Source organism: Crocodylus siamensis, chromosome 9 (genome assembly GCF_052110815.1).
Source record: "Crocodylus siamensis isolate JL-2025a chromosome 9, ASM5211081v1, whole genome shotgun sequence".
In the NCBI taxonomy this organism is placed as follows: domain Eukaryota; kingdom Metazoa; phylum Chordata; order Crocodylia; family Crocodylidae; genus Crocodylus; species Crocodylus siamensis.
Genome location: NC_143403.1, coordinates 57,536,680 through 57,560,551, shown reverse-complemented (window position 1 = coordinate 57,560,551; position 23,872 = coordinate 57,536,680). Strand labels below are relative to the sequence as shown.

The 23,872-nt window shown below is 38.5% G+C and overlaps 1 protein-coding gene across 1 annotated transcript in view; it reads left to right on the top strand.

Moving 5' to 3' along the window:
- Window positions 1–764: 764 nt before the first annotated feature.
- The window catches only part of CABIN1 (calcineurin binding protein 1), a 198,394-nt gene continuing 175,286 nt past the window's right edge, over window positions 765–23,872 (top strand). The window contains 15 exon segments of the mRNA XM_090062021.1: window positions 765–830; window positions 1,387–1,479; window positions 2,111–2,224; window positions 2,394–2,528; window positions 2,861–3,041; window positions 6,185–6,314; window positions 9,361–9,510; window positions 11,356–11,648; window positions 12,990–13,158; window positions 15,556–15,692; window positions 16,106–16,323; window positions 18,104–18,182; window positions 18,424–18,611; window positions 21,289–21,438; window positions 23,555–23,749. Of these exon segments, the coding sequence (XP_089918147.1) occupies window positions 828–830; window positions 1,387–1,479; window positions 2,111–2,224; window positions 2,394–2,528; window positions 2,861–3,041; window positions 6,185–6,314; window positions 9,361–9,510; window positions 11,356–11,648; window positions 12,990–13,158; window positions 15,556–15,692; window positions 16,106–16,323; window positions 18,104–18,182; window positions 18,424–18,611; window positions 21,289–21,438; window positions 23,555–23,749 (2,235 nt within the window). The 5' untranslated portion in view covers window positions 765–827.

Sequence of the window (23,872 nt, the reverse complement as noted above, 5' to 3'; positions counted from 1 at the left end):
AATTTTTTAGTAACTTATGGTACCATTAAAGGGTACACAAGTGCTTTTCAACATGAGAGGTGCATAACCCTGGGAGGACATGAAAACTTCCAAGGGGGTACATAGCAGGAAGGAATTAGAAAGTTTAAGTGGAAAGAAAGGGGAAATATGACAAAGAACAACTCAACGATACTTCTTAGGTTGTTGATTGTGCTGTTATGACAAAGCGTTATTCTTTATTATTGATAATACTGCAGCAGTACAAGAAACCTAAAATGGTGAATGCAGCCCTAAAAATGTTTGAGAACCATTAAACTATAGTAATGCTTATTTGTAAAGAGGTAAAGTTGAAGTTGCATGGTCAATTTTTTCTTTATCATTTCCTTACATTTGAATGATTCATGCTACAGTCTTATTGCTTATTTAATGCAATATTCATATATTAATATTAGTTTAAAATATATATATTAAGCTCCAACTGTATATCTGTACGACACTTAAAACATTCCCAATGCACTTATTTCTAGAATTTAGATCCCTAAAAGTAAACATGAAATGAGGAAGAACTTCTTTCCAGCTTATTTGTCTTTTATTTTTAGACCTTTGCTGCACAATTTTTTAAATATTATTTTTAGAGTTAAATAACAAGGTTATAAGGTAAAGTGCCTTGTTTATAAATAATCCAAATAAATCTGTATGTTATAATGACATGTATATTCTTTTAATGATGAATACTTTCTGTATATATACACATAGTAAGGCATCTAATCCTCTTTGATTTTCAGACCTGTTTGTGACTGGCCCTGCCACCTGATTGTGTTGGGAGGCAGCACCGAATCTCTCTGAACATGGTAAATTCACATTACAGCACAGTGTCTTATGAGACCCTTTGGTGGGATGACTCTCTGGGACCAGGGATCTCTGCTACTGTTGCTTGAACTCTTTGATGTGTGTCATGCTAGAAACCTAATTGTTTTTCTATAGTCCCTTAACTCAAAGTTAAGTTGCCCTCTATGGAGTGGAAATTGGCACAGTTAGAGCATTACTTTGGCAATTGCAGTTCTGTTGTTGGAGTGAATAACTATTTTAGGAATTCGCGTATAATGAATATATCCATTCTACTGGCTCTATCATTGTGAAAGATGGTGGAATCTTTCACCTCTGACTGTCACTGCTGATTTCAAAGGAGCCTTCTTTGACTTGTAATTTTCTACAAGTGGTGATGTATAAAATTGCCATGATATATTGTAATAGTAATAATAATTTCTTAATGTTAAATGCTAAGAAATGGGTTGCTTGTAAGACTTGCAGCTAAAAGGGTAAAATAAGAAAAATCTTGGAGGCAGGAGTGACATGAAGGACTGGGACAGATATGTTGTTTATTATTGTGTTGATTCTCATTTGTAGATCCGAATTGCAGCATTGAATGCTAGTTCCACAGTTGAGGATGACCATGAAGGAACTTTTAAAAGTCACAAAACTCAGACAAAGGAGGCTCAAGTAAGTAAAACCACAACTTTAATAATGTGGAAATTGCCAGCAATTATCTTGATATCTTGTAACTCCAGGCTGTTGTGGTCTGTTTCCACCTCATGTTGTTCCAAAAAAGGCAGAATTAATATTGTAATTTTTGAAGTGCTGCCCGTAAGTTAAAACTCTGCTGAAAGGGGTGCAGTGAGCCAATGTGACTAGCATTTATGGTGTTTCTTAGGAAAATACATGAGTTTAGAAACTGAGCTTCTTGTCTACTTCTGAGAGAGAAATATTAGACAGATAATGGAAAAATAATCTAAGCGTCTCAGTTTTGTTCAGTCATATTGGTTGGGAGCGTAGGCAGGTTTAGAACTCCCTTGTTGAAAATCTGTTGACTTTCACATATTATATAAAAGATTCTCTTTGTATTGCATAGCTTCACTTCAGTTGTTCTAAAGTTCTTTCTTTTTTTCTGAAGATGATTACATTAAATAGGAGGTTAGTGGAGAAGTAAAATCATTAAAGCTAATCCATTAAATAAATCTTCTTCTTTGTAAAAGTGTAAAAAAACCCAAAAAAACTACAATATGCTTAAGTTATGTTAATTTTTAACAACAAAAATATGACAAAATGAGATTTGTGCTGTTCTGCCTCATAGGAAGCAGAAGCTTTTGCTTTGTATCACAAAGCTTTGGATCTTCAGAAACATGACCGATTTGAAGAGTCTGCTAAGGCTTACCATGAGCTGCTGGAAATTCGTCTTCTACGAGAGGTCAGTGAACTATCTAGAGTCAAAGTAAAAAGAAGTCGCACATTTATCACACTTTGTATCACTCTAATGCATCTTGGTTTACTCAAAAATATTGTTGGTTGTCACATGTCAGGTGGTTTGCAGCAGTTCCATGTGTCTTGGGTATATTGTTTCTGTTTATCATTTGCAGGCAGTTCTCTCTGGTGATGAAAAGGAGGGGTTAAAACACCCAGGCTTAATGTTAAAATATTCTACATATAAAAACCTAGCCCAGCTGGCAGCCCAACGAGATGACCTAGAAACAGCCATGGAGTTTTACTTGGAGGTACAGTAAAGTTGGAGTAGAATAAATATCTATTTACAACCATTGCTCAGCTTTTATAATTTTTATGCATATTTTGTGCATTTTCTTCTTTTTTTATGGTTGTAGTTCTGATATGCATATTTTCTGTATCTTTATGTATTATATATGGTATGATTTGCTCACCACTTCAACCCTAGAGAGCAGTAAATCTCTAGGGTTCCCCACTGTTATAAATCTAGCCTTAGCAAAAATAATGCAGGGAAATATGCATGAATATGTACATACTATGTATACATGCAGTAATGCTGAATATTACCATGCCTATACAGTGTGATATTTGCTGTATTTTGTAGGCTGTAATGCTGGACTCCACGGATGTCAATCTGTGGTATAAAATAGGTCATGTGGCGATAAAACTAGTCCGTCTGCCACTGGCACGTCATGCTTTTGAAGAAGGACTTCGGTGTAATCCTGATCACTGGCCTTGTTTAGATAATCTCATCACTGTCCTGTACACACTCAGTGACTACACAAGTAAGTAAAGCTAATTTTTAAATAACTTTTCTGAAAACATGCACGTAAAAGTGTCAGTAAAATTAGAACAAGACAAAATAAAAGCAAAGTATATCATAAACATCAAATGTATTGAAATTATACAGTGGTGTTATATGTAAGTTTATTTCATGATAAAGGATGTCAATTTGTAGCTGTTTTTAATTACAATAAAACAAAACTGTCATCTGTGTAGTACTGGTTTTTACTGAGAAACATCACTGGGCTCAGTACTGTAAAATGGTTCATCTTATTTTGTCCTAAAAATGGGATTATGATATTTTAAAAGTAATGGAAAGAAAACTAATTAAAAGCTTATAAAAAATGAAGTGCACAGGGGAGAAGAAGGGGAATGAACACTGTCAGACTCCTGTGTCCAGCCAAGGGTGTTGAGTTTAAATGGAGAATTTTTGGCAAAAGATGTGCTTTCTTGGTGAAAAATATTTGAGCTGCATATACAAGGGACAGGATGATAAATGACATGTGCAGCTAAAGCATTGGGTTTTATTATTTCTGAATTTTTAAGGAAAAATTTAGATCTCAAAGAGTATGGTCTGCAGTTTCCATGATGTGCTGTAATATCTCTCTGAAGTCAGTAGGCTTTTGTTGATACTGTGAGGTTTTGACTCGTGTCCTTACTGTAGTGTAACCTTGTTAAGTATGATTTTTATTCATTCCCAAAAAGTCACTACACTTTTCAGAACGGGAAAAGGCTGCTTAGCCTTAACTTCAGAAGGTTTTGCAAGACCCATGTGATTCTGGGACACTGGAAGCTGTGGTGGATCCTTGGGAATATAATAATTTAACTTCCAAATGAGAGAAGCTACAACAAAATTGGGAGCTAGGATTCTTCTGATCCCTTCATCTCACAAGAGTGGCAGCTTTTTTTCCCCCCTCTTCATCCTACCTCTGTTGTGGGAGGTGGGATTTCCTTGGAATCCAGTGTTTAACATAACTATAGTCTAGAGAGTAATTATTCCATTTAAGTGGGGCTAGTAGAGTGGAACTTATTTTATAGTTAAGTGAAATGAAACTTTGTTGAGAAGTTCAGTGAAATGGATCAAATTGAAAGGTTTTATTTTTCTAAATGGAACTGTAGCACAACCAAATATTCCATTATGATCTGGATAAAACACTCTCTTGGAAAAATGTATGCAGGAGGCTCAGAATTGTAATTTTGGGTGATTCTGAGGTATCTTGTTGGCAGAGGGAACAAGTAACATGGTGCAGCATTCAGTGTGAATGTCTTGGGACCTGTGAAAAAATCCCCACTACTTCCTTTCCCTTTTTGTGGATAGCAAAGCTTTCTTAAGAGCTGTATCTTCCTCCCATTCCTACTGCTTGGGCACATCTACATGAGACAGTTACTGTGGAGTAAACTAATTAGCTTCACAATAAACATCTTGGCATCTACACGTGCAGGGGTATTAGGGTGGAGTAAATTAATACACTTTGCATCAGGCTAGCATTTGTAAATATAAGTACTATCCTGATGCGGAGTTTTTTACTTCGCAGCAGTGCATGTGTAGATGCTGACCCAGCTGGCTGGGTCAAAGGAATGCTTCAGTGTGAGGGCTGTCTGCCGGCTAGCCCCACACGGGAGCACCATTGTGCCGCAGCCAGCCCCTCTGTGTTGAAGCAATCCCGGGCTGGTAGGCTGCATCCCTGGGTTTCCTGCCTGTCAGGGCTGCTCCAACCCTGCTCAATGTACCGTGTAAAAGTGGCACCTGGCAGCAATAAACTCCGGTGTGATAAGCACCAGAGTTTATTGCGCTGCATTAATATGCATGTGTAGACACGCTCCTTAATAGGAAGAGATAGCAAGGAACAGAGTTGTGCAAAAGTTCTTGTGGTGAAGTCTTTGTTAATTTCCGCTGGAATATTCCTTAGGGATAGCATTGTAGATATCAGTTCTCCTTGGCTGCTTTTTCCTCCAGCCGGTCACATAAACCCAAAAACATCTTGCTTCTGAAGAAAAGTTCTCTGTGGTCTTGAAAATGTGTAGCTGCAACATTAATTCCCTTCTATGGTTTTAAGTCACAAGGGCAGGATTTCTTTCTTTCCCCTCTGCAGCATGCAGCAAGAAATAATATAAATAATACTTTAGTCTTAAGTTGTGAATGAAATTCTGCTTTGTTAATGATATTGTTAAATTTTGCTTAAACAGACATTGTGAACCTGGATACAATCATGGGACAATAAACATTTCAGTGAAGTTTTGCCAGTGAAATTTTGTTTCAGTTTATACATATTTCCTGGTGGAAGGATATTTATTTTTGCCTGGAAGGGCATTTAATTCTGTGGGGGAATACTTTTTCTTTTCTGCCCCACATTTTAAAATAATGGTGGTAACATTTAGAGTTGAAGTACCATCTGGAATTGTAATCTACATCAGAGCCTCTTGTCTGAAGCTTCCGTGTAAACATCCTTTTTTACACTCATACACGTTTGTTGTCTTTTGTTGTAATTTCAAGCTAGATGGGTCTAAGCCTTGTGTATAGTATGGTTCATAGCCTGGCATGGTTGCCTATAACTGCTGTAGTATATAAATGGCTCTGGGCTCTTAAATTCAGGCTTTATCTGGTGAAAGAAAGGATATAAGTGAAGGTTAGTGAGTGGCACCTAGATAAAATATAAGGTAAGGTATAAGACCTGATCCTGTAGGTCTTTGACATGAAACACTCCTAATGGAATTAATGGGGTTGTTCATGTGAATAAGGACTACGGGGTCTGACCCTTAGTGCAGTAATAGAATTTGTAATTGGAGCAATTGATAAATGGTGTAAAAATGTTTTAAAAATTCCTTTGTAGGAGCCTGGTGTTTGAAAATGAAAACGAGTGATGCAAGATTATCACTTAGAAAAGTTGTTGTTTTGTCTTTAAAGCTTAAAGTTCATGGGGTATAGGGATTATGTTCAGATTGTCCTAGCAAGTTATTTTAACTATACCTGTTATGTGCTTAATCGTTTGAAGGAACAATTGCAAGCCAGTCATCTGTAGAAATGTTTCATGTCCAATTGGACACTTTAACTGTCTTGATAGTCATGTAAACAAAGCCCAGAAGTTATGACTTTAGAGTTCACCAAAGTGTAAAATTGGCTACTTATTTCTTTTCTCTCTCTTAGCATGTTTGTATTTTATCTGCAAAGCTTTGGAGAAAGACTGTCGATACAGCAAAGGACTGGTTCTTAAGGAGAAGATCTTTGAGGAGCAACCTTGCCTCAGGAAGGACTCCCTTAGGATGTTTCTCAAGTGGTGAATGTCATCTGTAATCGTCCTGTGGTTTATTACTTTAGAAGTTTAGGCAAGCTGTGATCCAGTAGAGTCAATGAGATGCAACACTTTAAGCTAGTCATTGTGTTCTTTTTTTCTAATTAAAACTGTATTGATCTCCTATACTATATATTCCATATATCAAGTTATTAACAAGAGAAAAAATTCAAACTTTGTTTATTGTTCCAAAATTATTTGCCTACCCAGACCTTTTGTTACTGCTAGGAGCCCCATGCTCTGGGTATTCTTTTAAAAGGCTTCCTTTTTTATATCAGAAACATTCTTAATTCTGACTTTTCCAGTTGTGTCTAGTCTATAACCTTAGACTAGACACAACTCTGCTTGAAGTCCATAGAAAAGTTACTTTTGACTTTAGGAAGAACTGGATATGGTCATTAAGTTTTGTAAGCTTCTGCAGTATCGGGGATGCAAAAGTTCTGTAAGGCAAGGTTCTTTGGGTAGATGCGGTATCTTTTATTAGGCCAACTAAATAATTGGAGAAAAGTTCGTTGCAGGCTTTCAGGCACAAGCACCCTTCTTTAGGCATTGAGAGACTCTGCTGTTCTGAGTTCTCCAAGGTAGAAAAAAAGCTAAAATTGTGACAGGAAGTGAACATGTAAATAGGTGGAAGTTTGGAAGACAATGGGTAGAGATAGGAGGGGAGAAGGGAAAGTGAGGTGGGTGGGAGCGTGTGAAGGAATGCAAATGGTGAAACTTCAGGCAGGTACCTGGTGAATCAGATGTCAGGCAGATTGTAATGTGTCATAAATCCAATGTCTGTATTATATTAAGTCCATGATTTTTTGTATCCAGTACATTTGTGAAGTGAAGTTCATAAGCTTGTTTACGAAAGGTGTTTTGTAAGTTCCCTTCAAGGATTAGAACTGAGGGATCGGAGAGGGAGTGATTGTCTTGTGAGAAGTGGGTACCCAAAGTAATTGGATGTTTTTGTCTTTGAACACACACCAAAAATTCATCATTCTGGTATGCATAGATTGGTATCAGAATGAATGCACACTGAAGATCCATTAAAAAACAAAAATATCCAATTACTTGTGGGTGCATACTTCTCACAAGACAATCACTCATTCTCTGAGTGGGAGTGACAAAACACCTTTTGTAGACGAGCCAAGAACTTCACTTCATAAATCTACTGGATACAAAAAATCATGGACTTACTATAATACAGACATTGGATTTATGACACATTACAATCTGCCTGACGTCTGATTCACCAGGTATCTGCCTGAAGCTTAACCATTTGCATTCCTTCACACATTTCCCCCACCCTCACCTCCTATTTCTACCCATTGTCTTTCAAACTTCCACCTATTTACATTTTTACAGACTTCTTGTCACACTTTTAGCTTCTTTTCTACCTTGGAGAACTCAGAGTAACATCAGAATCTCTCAATGCCTAAAGAAGGGTGCTTGTACCCGAAAGCTTGCAAAGAACTTTTTTCCAATTATTTAGTTGGTCTAATAAAAGATACCACATCTACCCAAAGAACCTTGCCTGCCTATGTCCTTAGGCCAACTTGGCTACAACCAACAACCCTGCAGCATGGAAGTTCTGTAAGATTATTTGAGTTTTCAGTTTATTTGTATTAACTGTGAAAATTACTTTTAAATTTCAGTTACAATTTTTATATTAACAATTTTTATTTATTATTTATAGTGCAATAATGTTTAAAAGCTATAGCAAAATTTGGGATCATGTTATGAAAGGTGTTCTACCGTGCCCCCTATCAGAGTATGCTGCACTTGAAGAAATTACAATTCTAACAGATAAGAAGCAGTCCTATAGAATTCAAGTACTTGTCAAAATCATAAGCACATATGTGGCTGAGACGGGACTTCTTAGTTAACACATCATTAAAGTCAAGAAAATCAAAATTAGGGTTTTGATTGTTTTGCTTTATGTGCCTCCCTCCCCAGAATGGCTCAGGGTAGCTTGCAGTAAAATTTTACAAAAGAAGATAAACAATGATAAAATAATTCCCCAAAGCCAACCCCAAATCTTTAACCCTATGCAGTAGACCCCTGCCCAAATGAAACAGTCTAACTTACTCCCATTGTGTCTGTGTAATACTTAATATTACTCCGTAAGTGGGAAATATAAGTAGAGTATCTTGATATTTGCATGCTACAAGGTCAAATCTAATTGGGATGAGAATCCTTGTATTCCTATATTTCTGTGATCAGGCATTCAAATTAAATTTTGGATCTTCCTGGATTTTATGCTCTATGTATCCTGAAAACTATGTAACAGGAAGTGCTGTGGACCCTCCAAATGGCCCCAGGAGTTTTCCTAGTTTTCTGTGGAATGTTGGGATAGTCATTTTAAAATGTCACAGTATAGGGCATAGCACATTGTGGAATATACAGTCTCTGAGCACATGAAGCTAGATTTGAAAGTTAACTTTTTCTGGATATACAGAAGTCTACTTAAAGAGACAGGAGCACCTGCCTGGGAATAACAAGATGACTCCTAAACCTGGTAGGTCTCCTTGTGATATCAGAGAAGGAACATAGCCGTTTAGTAAGGGTTGCAGTGCAGAAGAGGCTAGAGAAAAGGTAATGTTGCTTTAAGGCACTTGACTTGGACTTATGACGTGAGTGTTTTAGACCCAGACTTCTGGTTAATTGTGTGGGTCCCAGGTATTTTTTAAAATTGTCAAAAAATTCATTTTTGGACTTGGGCTTTCAGCAAAAGCATCGGAGGCTGAAAACTGAGTCACTCGAAACAGAAGCTTGGAATAAGATGTTACCATAGCATTGTTGCAATACCATTTCTTTTCCTTCTCAATTTTCACTTTTTGAAAGAGCATAGGCTGTCTCTTACTGTCTCATTTTTAGAATGAATAGTGGTTTCTAGTAGTGAATAATTTTTATGTGTGCTTTTAGATATCTAGTTTGCTGTCTGTGGGGACCACTTTATATTAGAGAATAATCTCAGGTAAATCACTTACATTTTTTATTTTTTAAAATATCTAACTAACATCTCCCTTTCTCACATGCTTCTCAGTGACATGTCAATCCATGAAGTGAATGTGAGTGCAGCTGAAACGAGAACAATCATAGATGAAGCACTGGAGCTACGTAAGAAGAGGCAGGCTCTAATGGTGCGAGAGCGAGAACCAGATCTTAAACTTGTTCAGCCAATTCCATTTTTCACGTAGGTCCTTACTGTATCTCTGTTTGTATTATTGGATACCTGTTTACACACTGATAGCCATAATGCATTGGTATCTTTTCTGCATTTTTTTTCTTCAGTAATATTTTGTATATAATTTATTTTTAAAAGTTCCAGTAATCTGTAAATACCCTGGCACTAGAACTGTGCGAAGCTTCAGTCACTGATTCAATTCAGCCTGATTTGGCAGCCGAATATCCAAATCTGAATTGAATCAGGAGACCCATTAATTTCTCCAAATTGTGTTGGAAGCCTCTGCTTCAATTCGGCGAGATTCAATAATTCAGCCATAAACACAACTTTATATGGCTTTTCTGTGTACCTTGAGGTACCAGGCACAGCTCGTGAAATGCTGAGCTGGTGGGGTAGATGGAACATCCCGCGAGAGTGTGGCGGGGGGTCCCCTGCATGCTTGACAGTGGACCTGGAAGTGGCAGAAGTATATCTGGGTCCGCTGCGGAGTGCACAGGGGGATCCCGCCACCACTGCCACCCTCTAGCTCAGCGACTGGTGCCTCCTGCGTCCGGTGGGTGCACCTGAGGTTCCCCTGCAGCTGATTGCTGAGCCAGGGCAGCAGACCTGGAAGTGGACCGGAAGTATTTCTGGTCCACTTCCAGGTCTGTAGCTCAGGGAACACCCCCCCCCCCCCCCCGCTCTCATAGGATGCTCCATCCATCCCATCATCTCAGTGTTCACAAGCTACCTGGTACCTCGAGGTACATAGAAAAAAAACTTATAAAGCTGTGTCTATGGTTAAATCTCTCCGAATCAGAATCAAATCTTCAGATTCAGATTTGGCTGAATTGAGTCAGGACAGTGATCTGAATCGGTGAATTGAATCACTGTCTTCTGAATCAGGCCGAATCTGTATCAAATACTGCATGCTTCTCACACCCCTACCTGGCACTACTTTTTTCTAGATTTAAACTGACATGCATCCGCTTTAACCTGCTGGACTGTTGAATTGGAGCAAGTATATATTGGCAGTCAGTTTTGGAATTTTCCTGCTTTAGTTGATTTGCATGTGAATTAACTCTTCATTTTTAATTTTAGTATTTTTACCAGTTGGATGATGAAAACTTGTAAGACTTACTAGTCTACAACAGAGTTTAGTCTGTAGTCGCATAGTCTAAAAAAATTGTTAGATTCTTTCTTGTGTTTTAAACTTTTTTATTAAGGACTTTGGTGATCTTACTTAGCTAATTCTTCTACCCTTATTTGCATCAAATAAGAGTTTGCTCTTTAAGTAGGCCCCTGGCAGAACATGCTGATTGTGAATAAGAGTAACAAAGTCTTGTCTTTCATGATTGAGTATAATAGAGGAGCTAAAAGTGGTTCAAGTGAGGTTAATTTTTATGTATTTCAAGTACAGTGATTTCCCTAGCATTTGATGTCTTTGAATTTCATTAATGCCATCTCTGAGGCATATCAAAGTCCCATTCCCCTGTTCCCACAATGACTGTGCTTGTTATGACAATGTTGATCCAGCTAGTTGGTTCAGAGATGAGCTCCCTGATGATTTATTCCAGAACTGATACTCCCAGTGGTCTGTGTGACAGGATACTGAAAACAGTATTCTTCAGCTTCCCCAGATGCAGAATAGATTTTGACTCTGGGAAGAATCTGTTCCTCTCAGGCTGGTATATTCCCTTTGGTAGACTTAGTCATTCTAATCCCCTTGAGCAGAATACTTTTAACATAATTACTACAGGCTGCAGTGGAAAGGTTTATAACTGTAATCTAGAAGGTGATATCCCAAGAGCTGATACATTAATGGCTAAATTAAGTACTAATGAGGTTGTGATACTTTTGTGTTTTCACATGCAGATGGAAGTGTCTAGGAGAAAGTTTACTTGCCATGTATCACCACTTGACAACCTGTGAACCTCCTCGACCCAGCCTGGGGAAGAGAATTGACCTCTCAGAATATCAAGACCCAATCCAGCACTTGGTTATTTCTCCTACTTCTACTCCTGTCAGTGTTATCCAGGCCAATCCTGTCAGCACTAATCCAGTGGTTACAATGACAGATCCAGTATTAACTTACATTCCAGTGACACCCCATTTTCCCAGTCACAGTCAGAATTTATTGGAATCAGTAGCTCCTGTAGGTGAGCAAGGTACTTTAGTCTAAGTTTTCAAATATGATTGTTGCCTTTAGACATTAAGGCAAGGGAGGGCAATTATTTCAGGCAGAGAGCCACTTACTGAGTTTTGGCAAGCCATTAAGAGCCACATGACAGGAAGCCAGGGGCAGATAAATATTCATTTTCTACATTTTTATGGGCCCTGTGGGCCAGATAGAATGGCCTGGCGGACCACATCTGGTCTGTGGGGTGCATTTTGCCCACCCCTGCATTAAGGACACTGAACTGTTGTTTTGGAAATGTCTGTTTTCTAAATGGTTTCCTGCTGATTCAAAATATTTCCAATGTATTTATAATACAAGGCAAAACAAGGGGAAAGTTCAGTGGTATAAGGCTATAATTTCAATAGAAATAGCTACTCTAGAAAATGGAAAGTTATCCACATAGCCCTGGTTAATAATTGAGACACTATAGTCAGCAGATATGAGTACCATTTATCCATCATGATTGTAGTAACCATCACTCTACTATCAAATCCCTTTTATTCCTGTCTCCTAGTGACTCATAACACATTTTCTTCATCTGTAAAATGAGGCTCATGTCTGCCGCTCAGGGATATTGGCAGGCTTAATTTGTTAAGATTAGTTATGTACCTTCTAGTCCTCAGATGGAAGAGTCTGAGAGAGAGGCAAGGTATTGTTACTTTTAAAAAAGATAAGTTGAGGTTAGTTGCCTGTTTCTCCAATTCTTAGATTCAGCATATGCGTATAGGAACTTGAGAGGGTCAAGTTGGCTGACGTTAATGTTTGTTGGATGATACTCTCATGCAGGGTTCTAGGGGATATGCTGTGTAGTTAACTATATGGTATATTTTTTTTATCTTAGTAGTTATAGCTCATGATGTTACCAGTATTTGGTTGACTGTCACAGGTTCTTGCAGGTATTGATAGAGGGGAGGCTTCTCTGCTTTCCTTCAGGACTACAGAAATTATATAAGAATGAAGAGAAAAATGTTTCAAGTAGATCACTTTGTTCAGGCCGATATTCTGCATCACATTTTGTCCTGAAGAGAAATTTCCAGTTGTCCTTTTTTTCTGTCTTGAATTAAGTTACTACTGTGAATTAATATAAGAAAACAATACATGAAATTTTCTATTATTTTATGGAAACTCTTCCAGTATTCTAATTCCCATTGAAATTAATACAGATGGTGCTACTTGCATTCAGTAGGAACAGAATTGTGTCTTTGGATGTTACCAGAGAATTAAAAAAATTTAAAACATCTGCCAAGTATTGCTCCAATAATATCCCATGTTACTCATTTTGAACCATTTGGCAATTCCACTTTTGAAGCTTTTTGATGTTGTTTTTTAGGTGACACATCTGCAGGTGATAAATCTAAAAAAGGGGTGAAGCGAAAGAGAATCACAGAAGATAGTGGCGAAACAGCTAAAAGGCGATCTGCTAGAGTACGAAACACCAAGTGCAAAAAGGAGGAGAAAGTTGACTTTCAAGAACTATTGGTGAAGTTCCTTCCTTCCAGGTACAGTAAATCATCACTGGCATTGCATTACATAAGAGCTAGAGGTTGATTGGACTTCAGGTTGACCAGCTGGCATCTACCAGCCTCTTCATGGATCTGGAGCTGTGTTGCTTATTGAAAGAAATGGGACTTCAGTATTCTTTTGTAGATGTTATTAAAAGCATTCATTTTTTTTTAAATCCTAAACTAAAAAAGGCCAATAGAACTACCAAGTCAAAATAAAATTAAAGTAAAAGCAATAAATCAACAAGTTAGTGGAGGAATTAATTTGGCATTAAACTAGCTAAATTATTCACCATTCAATATGCAGATTTGATTGATTTTTATCAAATTCTTTATTTAGGAAATCAAACCATACAGACAGCTGTATTTGAACTGTCTTAGAATTCATAGGGATGAATTATTTTTCATATTAGAGTACCTTACTTGTAAAATCAAACTGATGTCTCATATCTGGAGCACAACTTCAGAACTGTGTATAAAACTGATTTTTCTATATTTCTGTTCATCTCACTTTTGTCCCATCCTTGTTACATACAGACTTTACCGGAACAATCCTAATAAATAAAAGTTTAACAACTCTTCCTTACCAGAAATTACAGATTGCAAACTCCAAATTTCTCAGGACTTGTGAATATAAAACATGCTAATGAATAGTTTAATCAAGCAATGTTTAGAGAAGCTAGATTTTACTTGTGGAGCTTTCCCTAACTGGATTTTATGGATGCTCAGGGATGCTTTTGTACATGCAGCTATGCTTTCTCTATCTAATTATAAAAAGGCTAATACGATGGATATCTTTGGGGCAACCAGCTAGTATTGCCAGAAGACCAAAACAGAGAAGAATATACCATTTAAGATTGCAATGGAATTGGAAATTTTGGTTCTTGTAGTGTTCTGGAAAGTCAGCACCCCCAACAACATACATTGAAAGGTGGTCACCTCAGACTGGGGAGCAAACCCAGAAATTGGGGAGCAAACCCAGCTACATTCTGAACCGCTGCTATTGCCTTGTATTATTCCATTGCAGAGTATGTGTGTCCAGTATGGGAACAATCAGTTCATGTCAAGAAACTAGACCCAGTTCTAAATGACAGATGTCATGAATTAACAGGACATCTAAATCCAACACCAAATGATAGCTTTACTTACTGGCTGGCATTGCAGCATCTGATATCAGAAGAAAGGTAGTGAGCCAAAAAGAAAGATCACAGCAGATGGAAGATCCAAGGCATCCACTCTGTGGTCACATAAGTAGCTAAATGACTTAAAGCACGAAAGAGTTTTGTGACCAGTGTTGTACCCTTAATCACGATGGCTGTGACTGAGGTTATTGAAGGAAAGATTCTGTGCAGTCAGGTGCCCTGAAATGGACCTGGAACCCCAGGAGGAATTTCCCAGAGGGGCTGTGACAGACTGGTCAACATAGCAATGCCTGAACTGCCTGTATGCTCGAACTGGAAGATCAAAAACAAGCATGATCAAATGGGACTACTCTGATAACACAAATATATGCAAGTTCAATGAAGTGCAGACCATGAAGCACCTGCTTGTTTGCCGACTCCTTGGTGAGACCTGTATGAAGCAGGACCTTCCTGCAGCAATTAAAATCTCCATTGCTTGTCATAAACTAGATGTTTTTCCAAAATCATGCACAAGGTCATGGGAAGAAGGAGAAGTGTTCTGGAACTCTAAATCAAGGAACCAGAAAATGATGTTCTGCTGGCCCAATGCTTCTACCTAGCGAGCTTCCTTTCATTTGAGAAGGCTGGTTGTTGCTGATTTGACCTTTTTACAAGGTTGTCAAGCTTCAGGATTCTGCAAGGCTAGTCTTTCCTCTTCCAAACTTAAAAGGTGAGGTTCTTGGGCCTCATCTTGGAACTCTACATTGCCAATTATCTCTTGCATTGGCTCTGTCTCAAAAGTGTGTGAACATATAAGGTGCAAGACTTGCCTTGGAGATGTGCATCTTGGTCTAATTATCTTTAAATTGGGTCCTAGGCTAGCATCCTTTTAGGCAAATGGAAGCATAGATCCAAATAGCTTGTCTTCCAGAATCAATATGTTAATAAAAAGAAAAAAAAATTGTAAAGCTGATAATGATGAAAACCATTTCAGGGACAACATTTTAGTGTTCATAGAAATTAATTGCTTTCAGATATAATTTTTCTAGATGTTTTCTAGAAAAAAGCAGAAGCAAACCATGAATTCTTTTTGCATGTTTAAGAAATGAAAATGATGTAAACTTTTATTGCTGTATTTCTTCTGTTAAGCTATACATAACTTGTCATGTTTTACTGCCATTTGTTACTAAAATTCCTTTTTAGGAATTTCACAAGTATATATATTTTTGGTCCTGTTTTCTTCCACCTCACCCCCACCCAACTTCTTACTTAGGCTGAGGAAAGTGGATCCAGAGGAAGAAGATGATCCTTTCAGTAGCTATGAAGTGCAGTCAGAGATCAAAGAAGAGAACTTCCAGCATGTTGGGCCACATAGGATGTCATTTGATTCTACAACATTCATGGAATCTGGTAGGGACTTCATAATCATTCTTCTAATTATTTCTCTATGCTTCTCCTCCCACACTTCTCTATGATTGTTTTTATTTTTCTGTGAACAAAAGAACACATTTCAAAGGGTTTATTTTAATAGATCACTTGGCTGAACTTCACTGTATTAATAACTGAAACTATTTTTGTGTTTTCAGTGGGTTGCTTGATTATTGTTTATCTGATCTCTGTGTATTTTCTCAATTTAGCACACAGTTACTTAATTCTACATTTGTTCAGAACTACATCCGTTAAGGAGTAGGAATGTATCTCTTTTGCAGGACGTGTGCTGGATGTCATAAAGTATTATCTCTGAGACTAAGAGAGATGGTGACTTGAAAATGGTTGAATTCAGCAAACTGATTTTGTGAACTTTGTGCTCTTCTGCTATCTAGAGAAACAGGATGTTCATGAGTTCCTTCTAGATAACCTGAACAATGGTGGTATACTTGAACTGATGATGAGATACCTCAAAGTAATCAGCCAGAAGTTCCTGGTCAAGTGGCCACTTGGATTGGCTGAAGTTGTCCTTAGTATCTACAACAGCTGGAGAAAGCACAGTAGTAATCTGCCCAACCCATTATTGAGAGACTGTAGCAACCAGCACATCAAGGTAATGAGATTGTTTGTTTGTTATTTTACCTCATCACTACCAGTATATTGCTTTATATGCCTCCAAGCCATCTACCCTCAGTGCAGCAACTTTATTCATGTTTTTCTTAACTTTTCCTATCCCTGGGATATTCGTGGATTCTAGTCTTCATTTCAGTTGTTAACAAACTTGGGTGCACTGCATCTGATGGTGATTTTGGTCATTGTATTACTGAGCATATTGGGTGATGTTCCACTTGTGGTACAAAAAAGCCTCATGTGTTGCTGTGGGCGAGTGTGGAATTTGTAATAAGAGCTTTGCTTGATTTTTAGATCTGTGCAACAGAACTGAGCATGACTCAACATTCTAGTGGTTTAGATCAGTGGTTTCTGAACCTTCTCTGCCCTGTGGCACACTTACCTGGCCTTTTCTGCCCCACGACACACCAGCTGAATGCAGGGGAGGAGGGAGGGGGTGGCGAGTAGTTGAATGCTGGGGGGGAGGGGATTGGCATGGGGCTGGTCGGGATGTGATGATAGCACGGGGCAGCGGTGGCATCACTGCCTGTAGCCATCCCCCCACCCCCCTGGGAGCCATACCCCCCCAAGATTCCACAGTATACCTACCTGGACATGGCCGATGGCACACCGGTTGGGAAGCACTAGTTTAGATTCCATACCAGAGATGCACTTCATCTCAGGCACACGGGTTGTATAAAAATCCCTCTTCTAAATAGAATATATAAAACATGCAGTGACTTGGCAAATTATGGAGTTCATAGTTGAAAATTTATACACCACAGTAAAAGGAAAATATATTTCCTTTTCTCACTAAGGCCCCCTTTTACATGTTGCAGATATTGTGCAATTAATTGAAGACCAGCTACACTCCATAGAAAGTTCCAACCAGCTATAAAGTTAGTACACATTTTTGAGGTCTAATTTTATAGTTGGTTGCTATCAAGGTCTAATTTGCACATATAGCAGGCTAAACTATAGTAAGTAATGTGGCTATGTAGCTGCAATGTATATGAAAACACCTACACCAGCACATGCAAAGAAACTTCTTGGTAACAAATGCTCCAGAATCATTTGAACTATACCAAGAGTTTTCACTTTCTTCCCATGGGGTCTAATTATAACCACCACATAAAAATGAAAAAAAAAATCTTTATTCTTTATTCCATATAACCACCACCCTGTGAGTTGTACTAGAATATCCACTGTTTTCATTAGCAACTCGTATCCAGTTATTTTTTTTAAATATGCTTCCATCTTTTATTGAACAGTATTAATGACCTGGCAAAACTAGAGCATGTGTGTTCAGTCTCCTTGATTTCTACAACTTCTCTGCTATTCATCTTGGCCTTATGATATTTTTTCAGAGGTTCTAGCAAAGGGATCAGTGATGAAACAAGTTACTGAGGGATAATAAGGGAGCAGTTAGTGAATGAGGATGGTGCCCTTTTCCATGATAGGACCAAACTGCTCCCTTATTATCTTCTTTTCTGCTCAGTCTTTTCTTTTTTTATGAACAGAGAGTTTTTGTACCTCTCTCTAGTTGTAAATGGCATATTTTCCCCTGGTCCTTTTTTTTGCCCTACTAAGTGTTATAGGAAGAATGCAACCTTTTTTTCCCCTTCCCTTTTGAAGGAAAAAAGCCATAATAGTAGTATCTTGGAAATAGAAATCACAAAGAAGACATGTTAGAAAGTTGTCTTTCAAGTGCATTGCTGATTTCATTTCATTTTACTCATGCATTTCTTTTTTTCCCCCCAATTTTATTCATCCTTTCCCTATAGGATATGATGTTGATGAGCCTTTCTTGTATGGAACTGCAACTTGACCAATGGCTCTTGACCAAGAGGAAAAGCACTACTGGTAATAGCTTGATATTTCTCAGCTATGCTCTTCTTACAATTTGAATTAAACTAATAAGACTTTTTGCAAGGAATGTATTAGATTTCTGGGGTATTATTTCTCTAAATGCAAGTCATAATAAAAGATGAGGACAAAAAGATGAGGACATCTGCTCATAAGTTGGTATTCTTGTTTGGGTCCTGCTGTATGTGGAACCTTTTGCATAAGGAAAATGCAACATTAAGCTAAAATTTATTTGCAGTTTCCCCTCGGAATTGTCCTGCTACCTCTGTGAATGGAAAATTTGGTCCTGATTTCCCAGGAACTCATTTCCTGGGAGACCTGCTGCAACTATCATTTGCATCCTCCCAGCGAGATCTGTTTGAGGAAGGATGGGTGGAGTTTGTGGCTCGAGTGTATTGGCTGAAAGCACGCTTCCTAGCACTTCAGGTTTGTTTGCAGTTTGAATTTGATAAGTACCACATCTTTATTATACCTTTTTAACATCCTTTAAGCAAAGTCAGAGCTGTCTAACTTCTAGGCAACCAGGGGCCACATGCTGTGGATGCTGCATGATGTGCAGGCCACAGACCCAGGGAGCCACTTTCTGTGTGGGTGAGTGGGCAGTCTACCCACTTGCATAGTGTGTGCAGCTCAGCTCCACCCTCTCCTGCTCACATGAACCACATGGGCTACCCATCACTCTCCCTGTAGCAGAGGCAGCCTGACCCCCTTCTGCCCCCTTCCCGTGGCATATGTGCAGAGCCTCTCCCCTACCACCATGATCCCCACAGCACAGGCAGTCTGGCTCCCTGGATGCATCTACAAATTAAGTGGAGCAAGGTTCTCCGTGTTGTGATGGATTTCTTTTTTATTTTTTCAATGGAGCACAATCCTTTTGACAACAATTAGTTTCTGATATAAATTCCCAAGTAGATTATCCTAGAGCAGTTTCTCAAGTAGAGAAGCTGTTTGTTTGATCCCATATTTTACCATTTTTTTTAGGCATCACTTTTAAAAAGACAATACAAATCATTTAACATTAATTGTGTAAAGTATCAAATTTAGATGTTTAATGTTAAGTAGGGAATGTGCAAAGCTTCAGGTGCTGATTTGACTTGGAGGAGAGTTGGCAGCCAAATCAAATAAGGAGACCAATAAAAAGGTCACAATCAATTCAAAGCCTCCAGTGAGGCCTGTTTGATTCAGAGATTCGGCTGATTTGGTGGCGGCCAAATCTCTGAATCAGATTTGGCCCAGTTGATTCAGGGCAGTGATTCAAATCACCAAATTGAATAGCTGTCCTTCAAATCGGCTGGATCCAAATCTGAAGCAAATACTAGCTGCTTTGCACAGCCCTAGTCCTAAAGTATCAAATTCTAATCTTACATTGATAAAGTAGTATGTCAGTGGATTTTATGTATAGTTGGTGACTAATTTATTACCCTTTCACATCTCAGAATCTCTTTTTATGAGCCCTCTATGAAAAGCTATATAAAGAAAATTCACCAAAGAGAATTCAGCAGGGATAAAACCTCCTTCTTACTTATAAACTGTTTAATTATCTTACAGAATTGAGATAAATGCCTCCTGAAAAATGTAATTTTATTTTCACTTAAAACAAAATCTCTCTTAAAAGGTCTTGCAGTTTTCTTTATATTTGAACATAAAACAGCAGCCTTTCAATTTTAAGATAGTTTAAAATCAAGTATTAGTGTTCAATCTCAGTAACAAAAAAAGCTTCACTGGTGCTCTCTGCCCTATTCCGTTGGAATAATTAATTTTTATGGTTATAACATATTTATAATTTCCTTTTCCGCAATAAATCTAGGTACTTTAGTTTCAAAAGACAAACAGAAGTAGAAGAATAGTGTGAAACATAAATACACAGTTTGAATCGGAATCAATTCCAAGTTGTCCAGTCAAAAATAGATTTGATAGCCTTTCCTGAACAGACTTCTGCACAGCTAGTGCTGGCTCGCTATAGTTTTAGTGAATTATATCTTCTTCCTTCACAGCCTCCTTTGTTCTCCTGATCCTTTCTCTTTAGGACAGCTCTAATTTGCTTAAGATAAATGAAGTGTACTGTGCACAATTTGTCTTAAATAGCTTGGCATATACAATAATGTTACTTGCACTTCTGTTTTAGTTGGCACATGTGAAAGACATGCCTCTAGTATTTAATCTGCTATTCTTAATTTTTTGAGAAAAAAGGAGGGTTAATTTTACATAAATCACTTTTCCTGATAGGCAATTTGAACACCTATCCATCTAGTTTACCAGTGATCCTCATCAAAATTAAAAAGCTAAAATGCAATCATGAGTTAATTAAGTAGACCCCCACCAATAAATAACAGTTTCACAGTTTTTGTGGAAACCATGACAAATGGCATTGTCCATTATTGCCAGGAAATATTGCATTGGCTGTAATTTTTTTCCCACAAAGTTAACCTAACCCCCCACAGCATATTATTCATACTGTACACTGTTTTTTAGAATGTCCTAATGCTTACTGCAATACAAAGATAATGTGACAATTGCTGCAGCCATAGATCACGTGTTTGAGTTTCTGCTACCGATGTAGACTAAGTGAAGGCACTATTCAGTGAAGTGAAAATGTTTCTATTATCATTAGCATTAATGTGTATTTCTAAACTTTTTGTAGAACACTACATATAATAAATGATGATGATATAAGTTACAATTCATAAATATTTATAATATATTTAAATTTAGATTTATATTTAATATTTAGCATTATAATAATATGATAAATTACACAATATAATTTACTTTCCATGGAATAAGCTATTAAATTATACGGTACGTATCTCTCTGCCAATCAGTGGCAGGGAATGGGGCCACTGGGAAATGCCTGCAAAATTGGCTCTTTGTACCGCAACCAAGCTGCGAAAATTGCTTTGTCTCACTACAAGTTAAATAGACCCTTCTTTATTGGTGATTATTCTTCGTGTTGATATTTTGAATTTTATTTGAAGCATAATGATAGTCTCAATTACACTAGCAGCCTATACATGGAATTAGTGGTTTTAAAAATTACTTAAACGTTTTGGAAAAGTCTTATTGCAGGGAGCAATGCATGATTTCATCTTTACTGTTTCCGCAGGGTGACATGGAGCAGGCTTTGGAGAATTATGGCATCTGTACTGAAATGCTACAAAGCTCCACTGCTGTCCAAGCCAAAGCTGGCAATGAATGCAGCATCATAATCCGTTTACCTAATCTCCATGTTGATTCTGTAGTTTCTTTAGAAGAGGTAGGGGTCAGTTTATTTGTGGGCTTTTTCTGTCTCTTAAGTTTATCCAAAATGAGAATTCTAGGCAACTTAAAGTATTTTTGAGGTTTTTCTAAGGAAGAACAAAATGTTGCATGAAACTAGAGATTTTGTTTGTATACTTGATTTGATTCATAATTCATTTCCCTCTGTAAAGAAGTGTGCACACATTTGCACAGCATAATGCAGTGCTATGCATAGATACCCCAAGCTAGTAGTGAAAGTGCTAAGTCAGTGATTCTCAGCCTGGGTGCTGGGTATCAGCTAAACTAGGAAGATGAGTGAAGGCTCAGGCATGTATCCCTGCCTGAACAATCCCCTATTCCCACTGCCAGGCCCTTCTTCAAGGAAACAAGCACTGTAATCTATAATTTAGTTTTTGAAATTGGGTGCCACTTAATTCACAAAAGTTATAGAGGTGTGCCTTCAGTCCAGTGAGAGGTCTTTCAAGTCCAAAAAGGTTGAGAACTATTGCATTAGGTCATGTGCAGAAGTCTGCACAGTACAATGCAGGCTTGCAGGTACTGGCTCTGTAATCAGAGGCAATATGCCCACATTAATATGGTGCTGTACCTAGGATAATAAGCACTGCTTCCCTATGGAACTCATTAAAGAGGCTCTGAAGTTTGGAGGGGGGAGAAATAAGAAGTTTCTCTGCTGCTTGGATGTATTTGTTTCCAGTACAGCTAACCATTTATTTTATAAGAGGTTTATTTTATAAGAGAATGTGCTTTGCATGTAATGAGTGTTCAGAAACCATGCAGAAGAGTTGGGCCTGATGAGAAAATAACATGTTCTCATAGTTACAGCATATTTAAATCTCAAACCACATTCCCCAAAAATGGGGAAACCCAACAAATATTGTTTTCATAATTAGTACTCTGAAGGTTATCCTCCCCTTTTCCAGTAAGATGCTGTCTGGATTTATTTTTGGTCCCTGCATGGCTTACTTTTACCAAGTAGATGCATAGGGAAATATTACTACCAGAATTGCTGCATGTAAAGTTACTGTTCTTAGACTAGAGCTTTGTTTTGAAGGGATACTTTGCACTAAATTTCACTGTCGTTCAAATGAATTCTTGACATTGGATATCTTAAATTCTATTCCCACTCCTCTCTGTGGGAGGGCTTCCCATGTAATGCTGTTGTTAGGCTAAAGACCACCTTTTGACTGTGCTTTCTCAAAGTTTGAGAAGTGTGAGATTCGTAGCTCTAATACAGTAGTGTGTGCTCAAACCTTTTCAGCTACTAGGCCATATGGGATGTGCTCAGTCCAACTGGTGGACCCAGTCTTGCACCCAGACTGGGGCAGCCCAGCCTTGATTTAGGTGCACAGGGGAAGGGGGTTTGACCTGGTCCCAACCTGGCCCTGCATGGGGGGAAGGAGCATGATCCAGCCCTGAGAGAAGAGGGAGCATGGTCTGACCCTACCCGTTGAAGAGGATGTGGCCCAGCCCTGACTTGGGTGGGTGGGGGGAAGAGGGTATAGTCCCCAATCCAGCTGCACAGGGGAGGGGGTGTGGCCCAACCCCATGGTAGGAAGGGGGCATGGCATACCCCTGTGGGGTGGGGTGGAAAAGGGAATGTGGGGCAGTGGTGAACCAGCTGCACAGGGGGAGGGGGCTTGGCCTGGCCTGAACCCGATCAGACAAAAGGAAGGGAGTGTGTCCCAGCACCTGTCTGGCTATGCCAGGGGGAGGGTGGGGTTGTGGCCTGACTCCAACCAACCCTGTGGAGCTTGGGATTTTGGCAGCATGGAGGCATGGCAGTATTGCTATTGCTCCCCTGCTGTCAAATTTCCTGACATGTGGGGAGCACTGTGAGCCAGATACCAAGGTGTCCATGGGCCTCATTTGGCCCACAGTCTGGAGGTTGAGCACCCCTGCTCTAGTACAAAAATTTGAAATATTGATTTAAAAAAATGGGGATGTGATATTGGTCTGGAATCTTGTCTGCTTTCTTTCTTGTTTCTGTCTTTTTTACATTGCTGTAGATTTTATGTATCCTACAGCTAGTTAGCTATGTTCATAAGTAATGCCAGTAGTCAGAGGAACATGAAGGTGACTGTAGGTTGCATTGCACCATCTGTGACTTGCAGATTGACAAGAATCTGAAGTCTCTGGAGAGATGCCAGTCTTTAGAAGAAATCCAGCGACTGTATGAAGCAGGAGATTACAAGGCAGTGGTGCATCTGCTTCGCCCAACCTTGTGCTTTAATGGATATGGCAGAGCTAAACATCTGGAATTTGTTATATCCATACCGGAGAGACCGGCACAGTTGCTCCTGCTGCAGGTTTGTTATGTTTCTTTAACAATGTTCTTTTGTGTGGGCTTGAGAACTCTGCTTTATTTCCAAGGGCAAGATGAAGAGATTTGGAGAGTTAGTATTTCTTTCACTTTACAAAGCAGAACATTT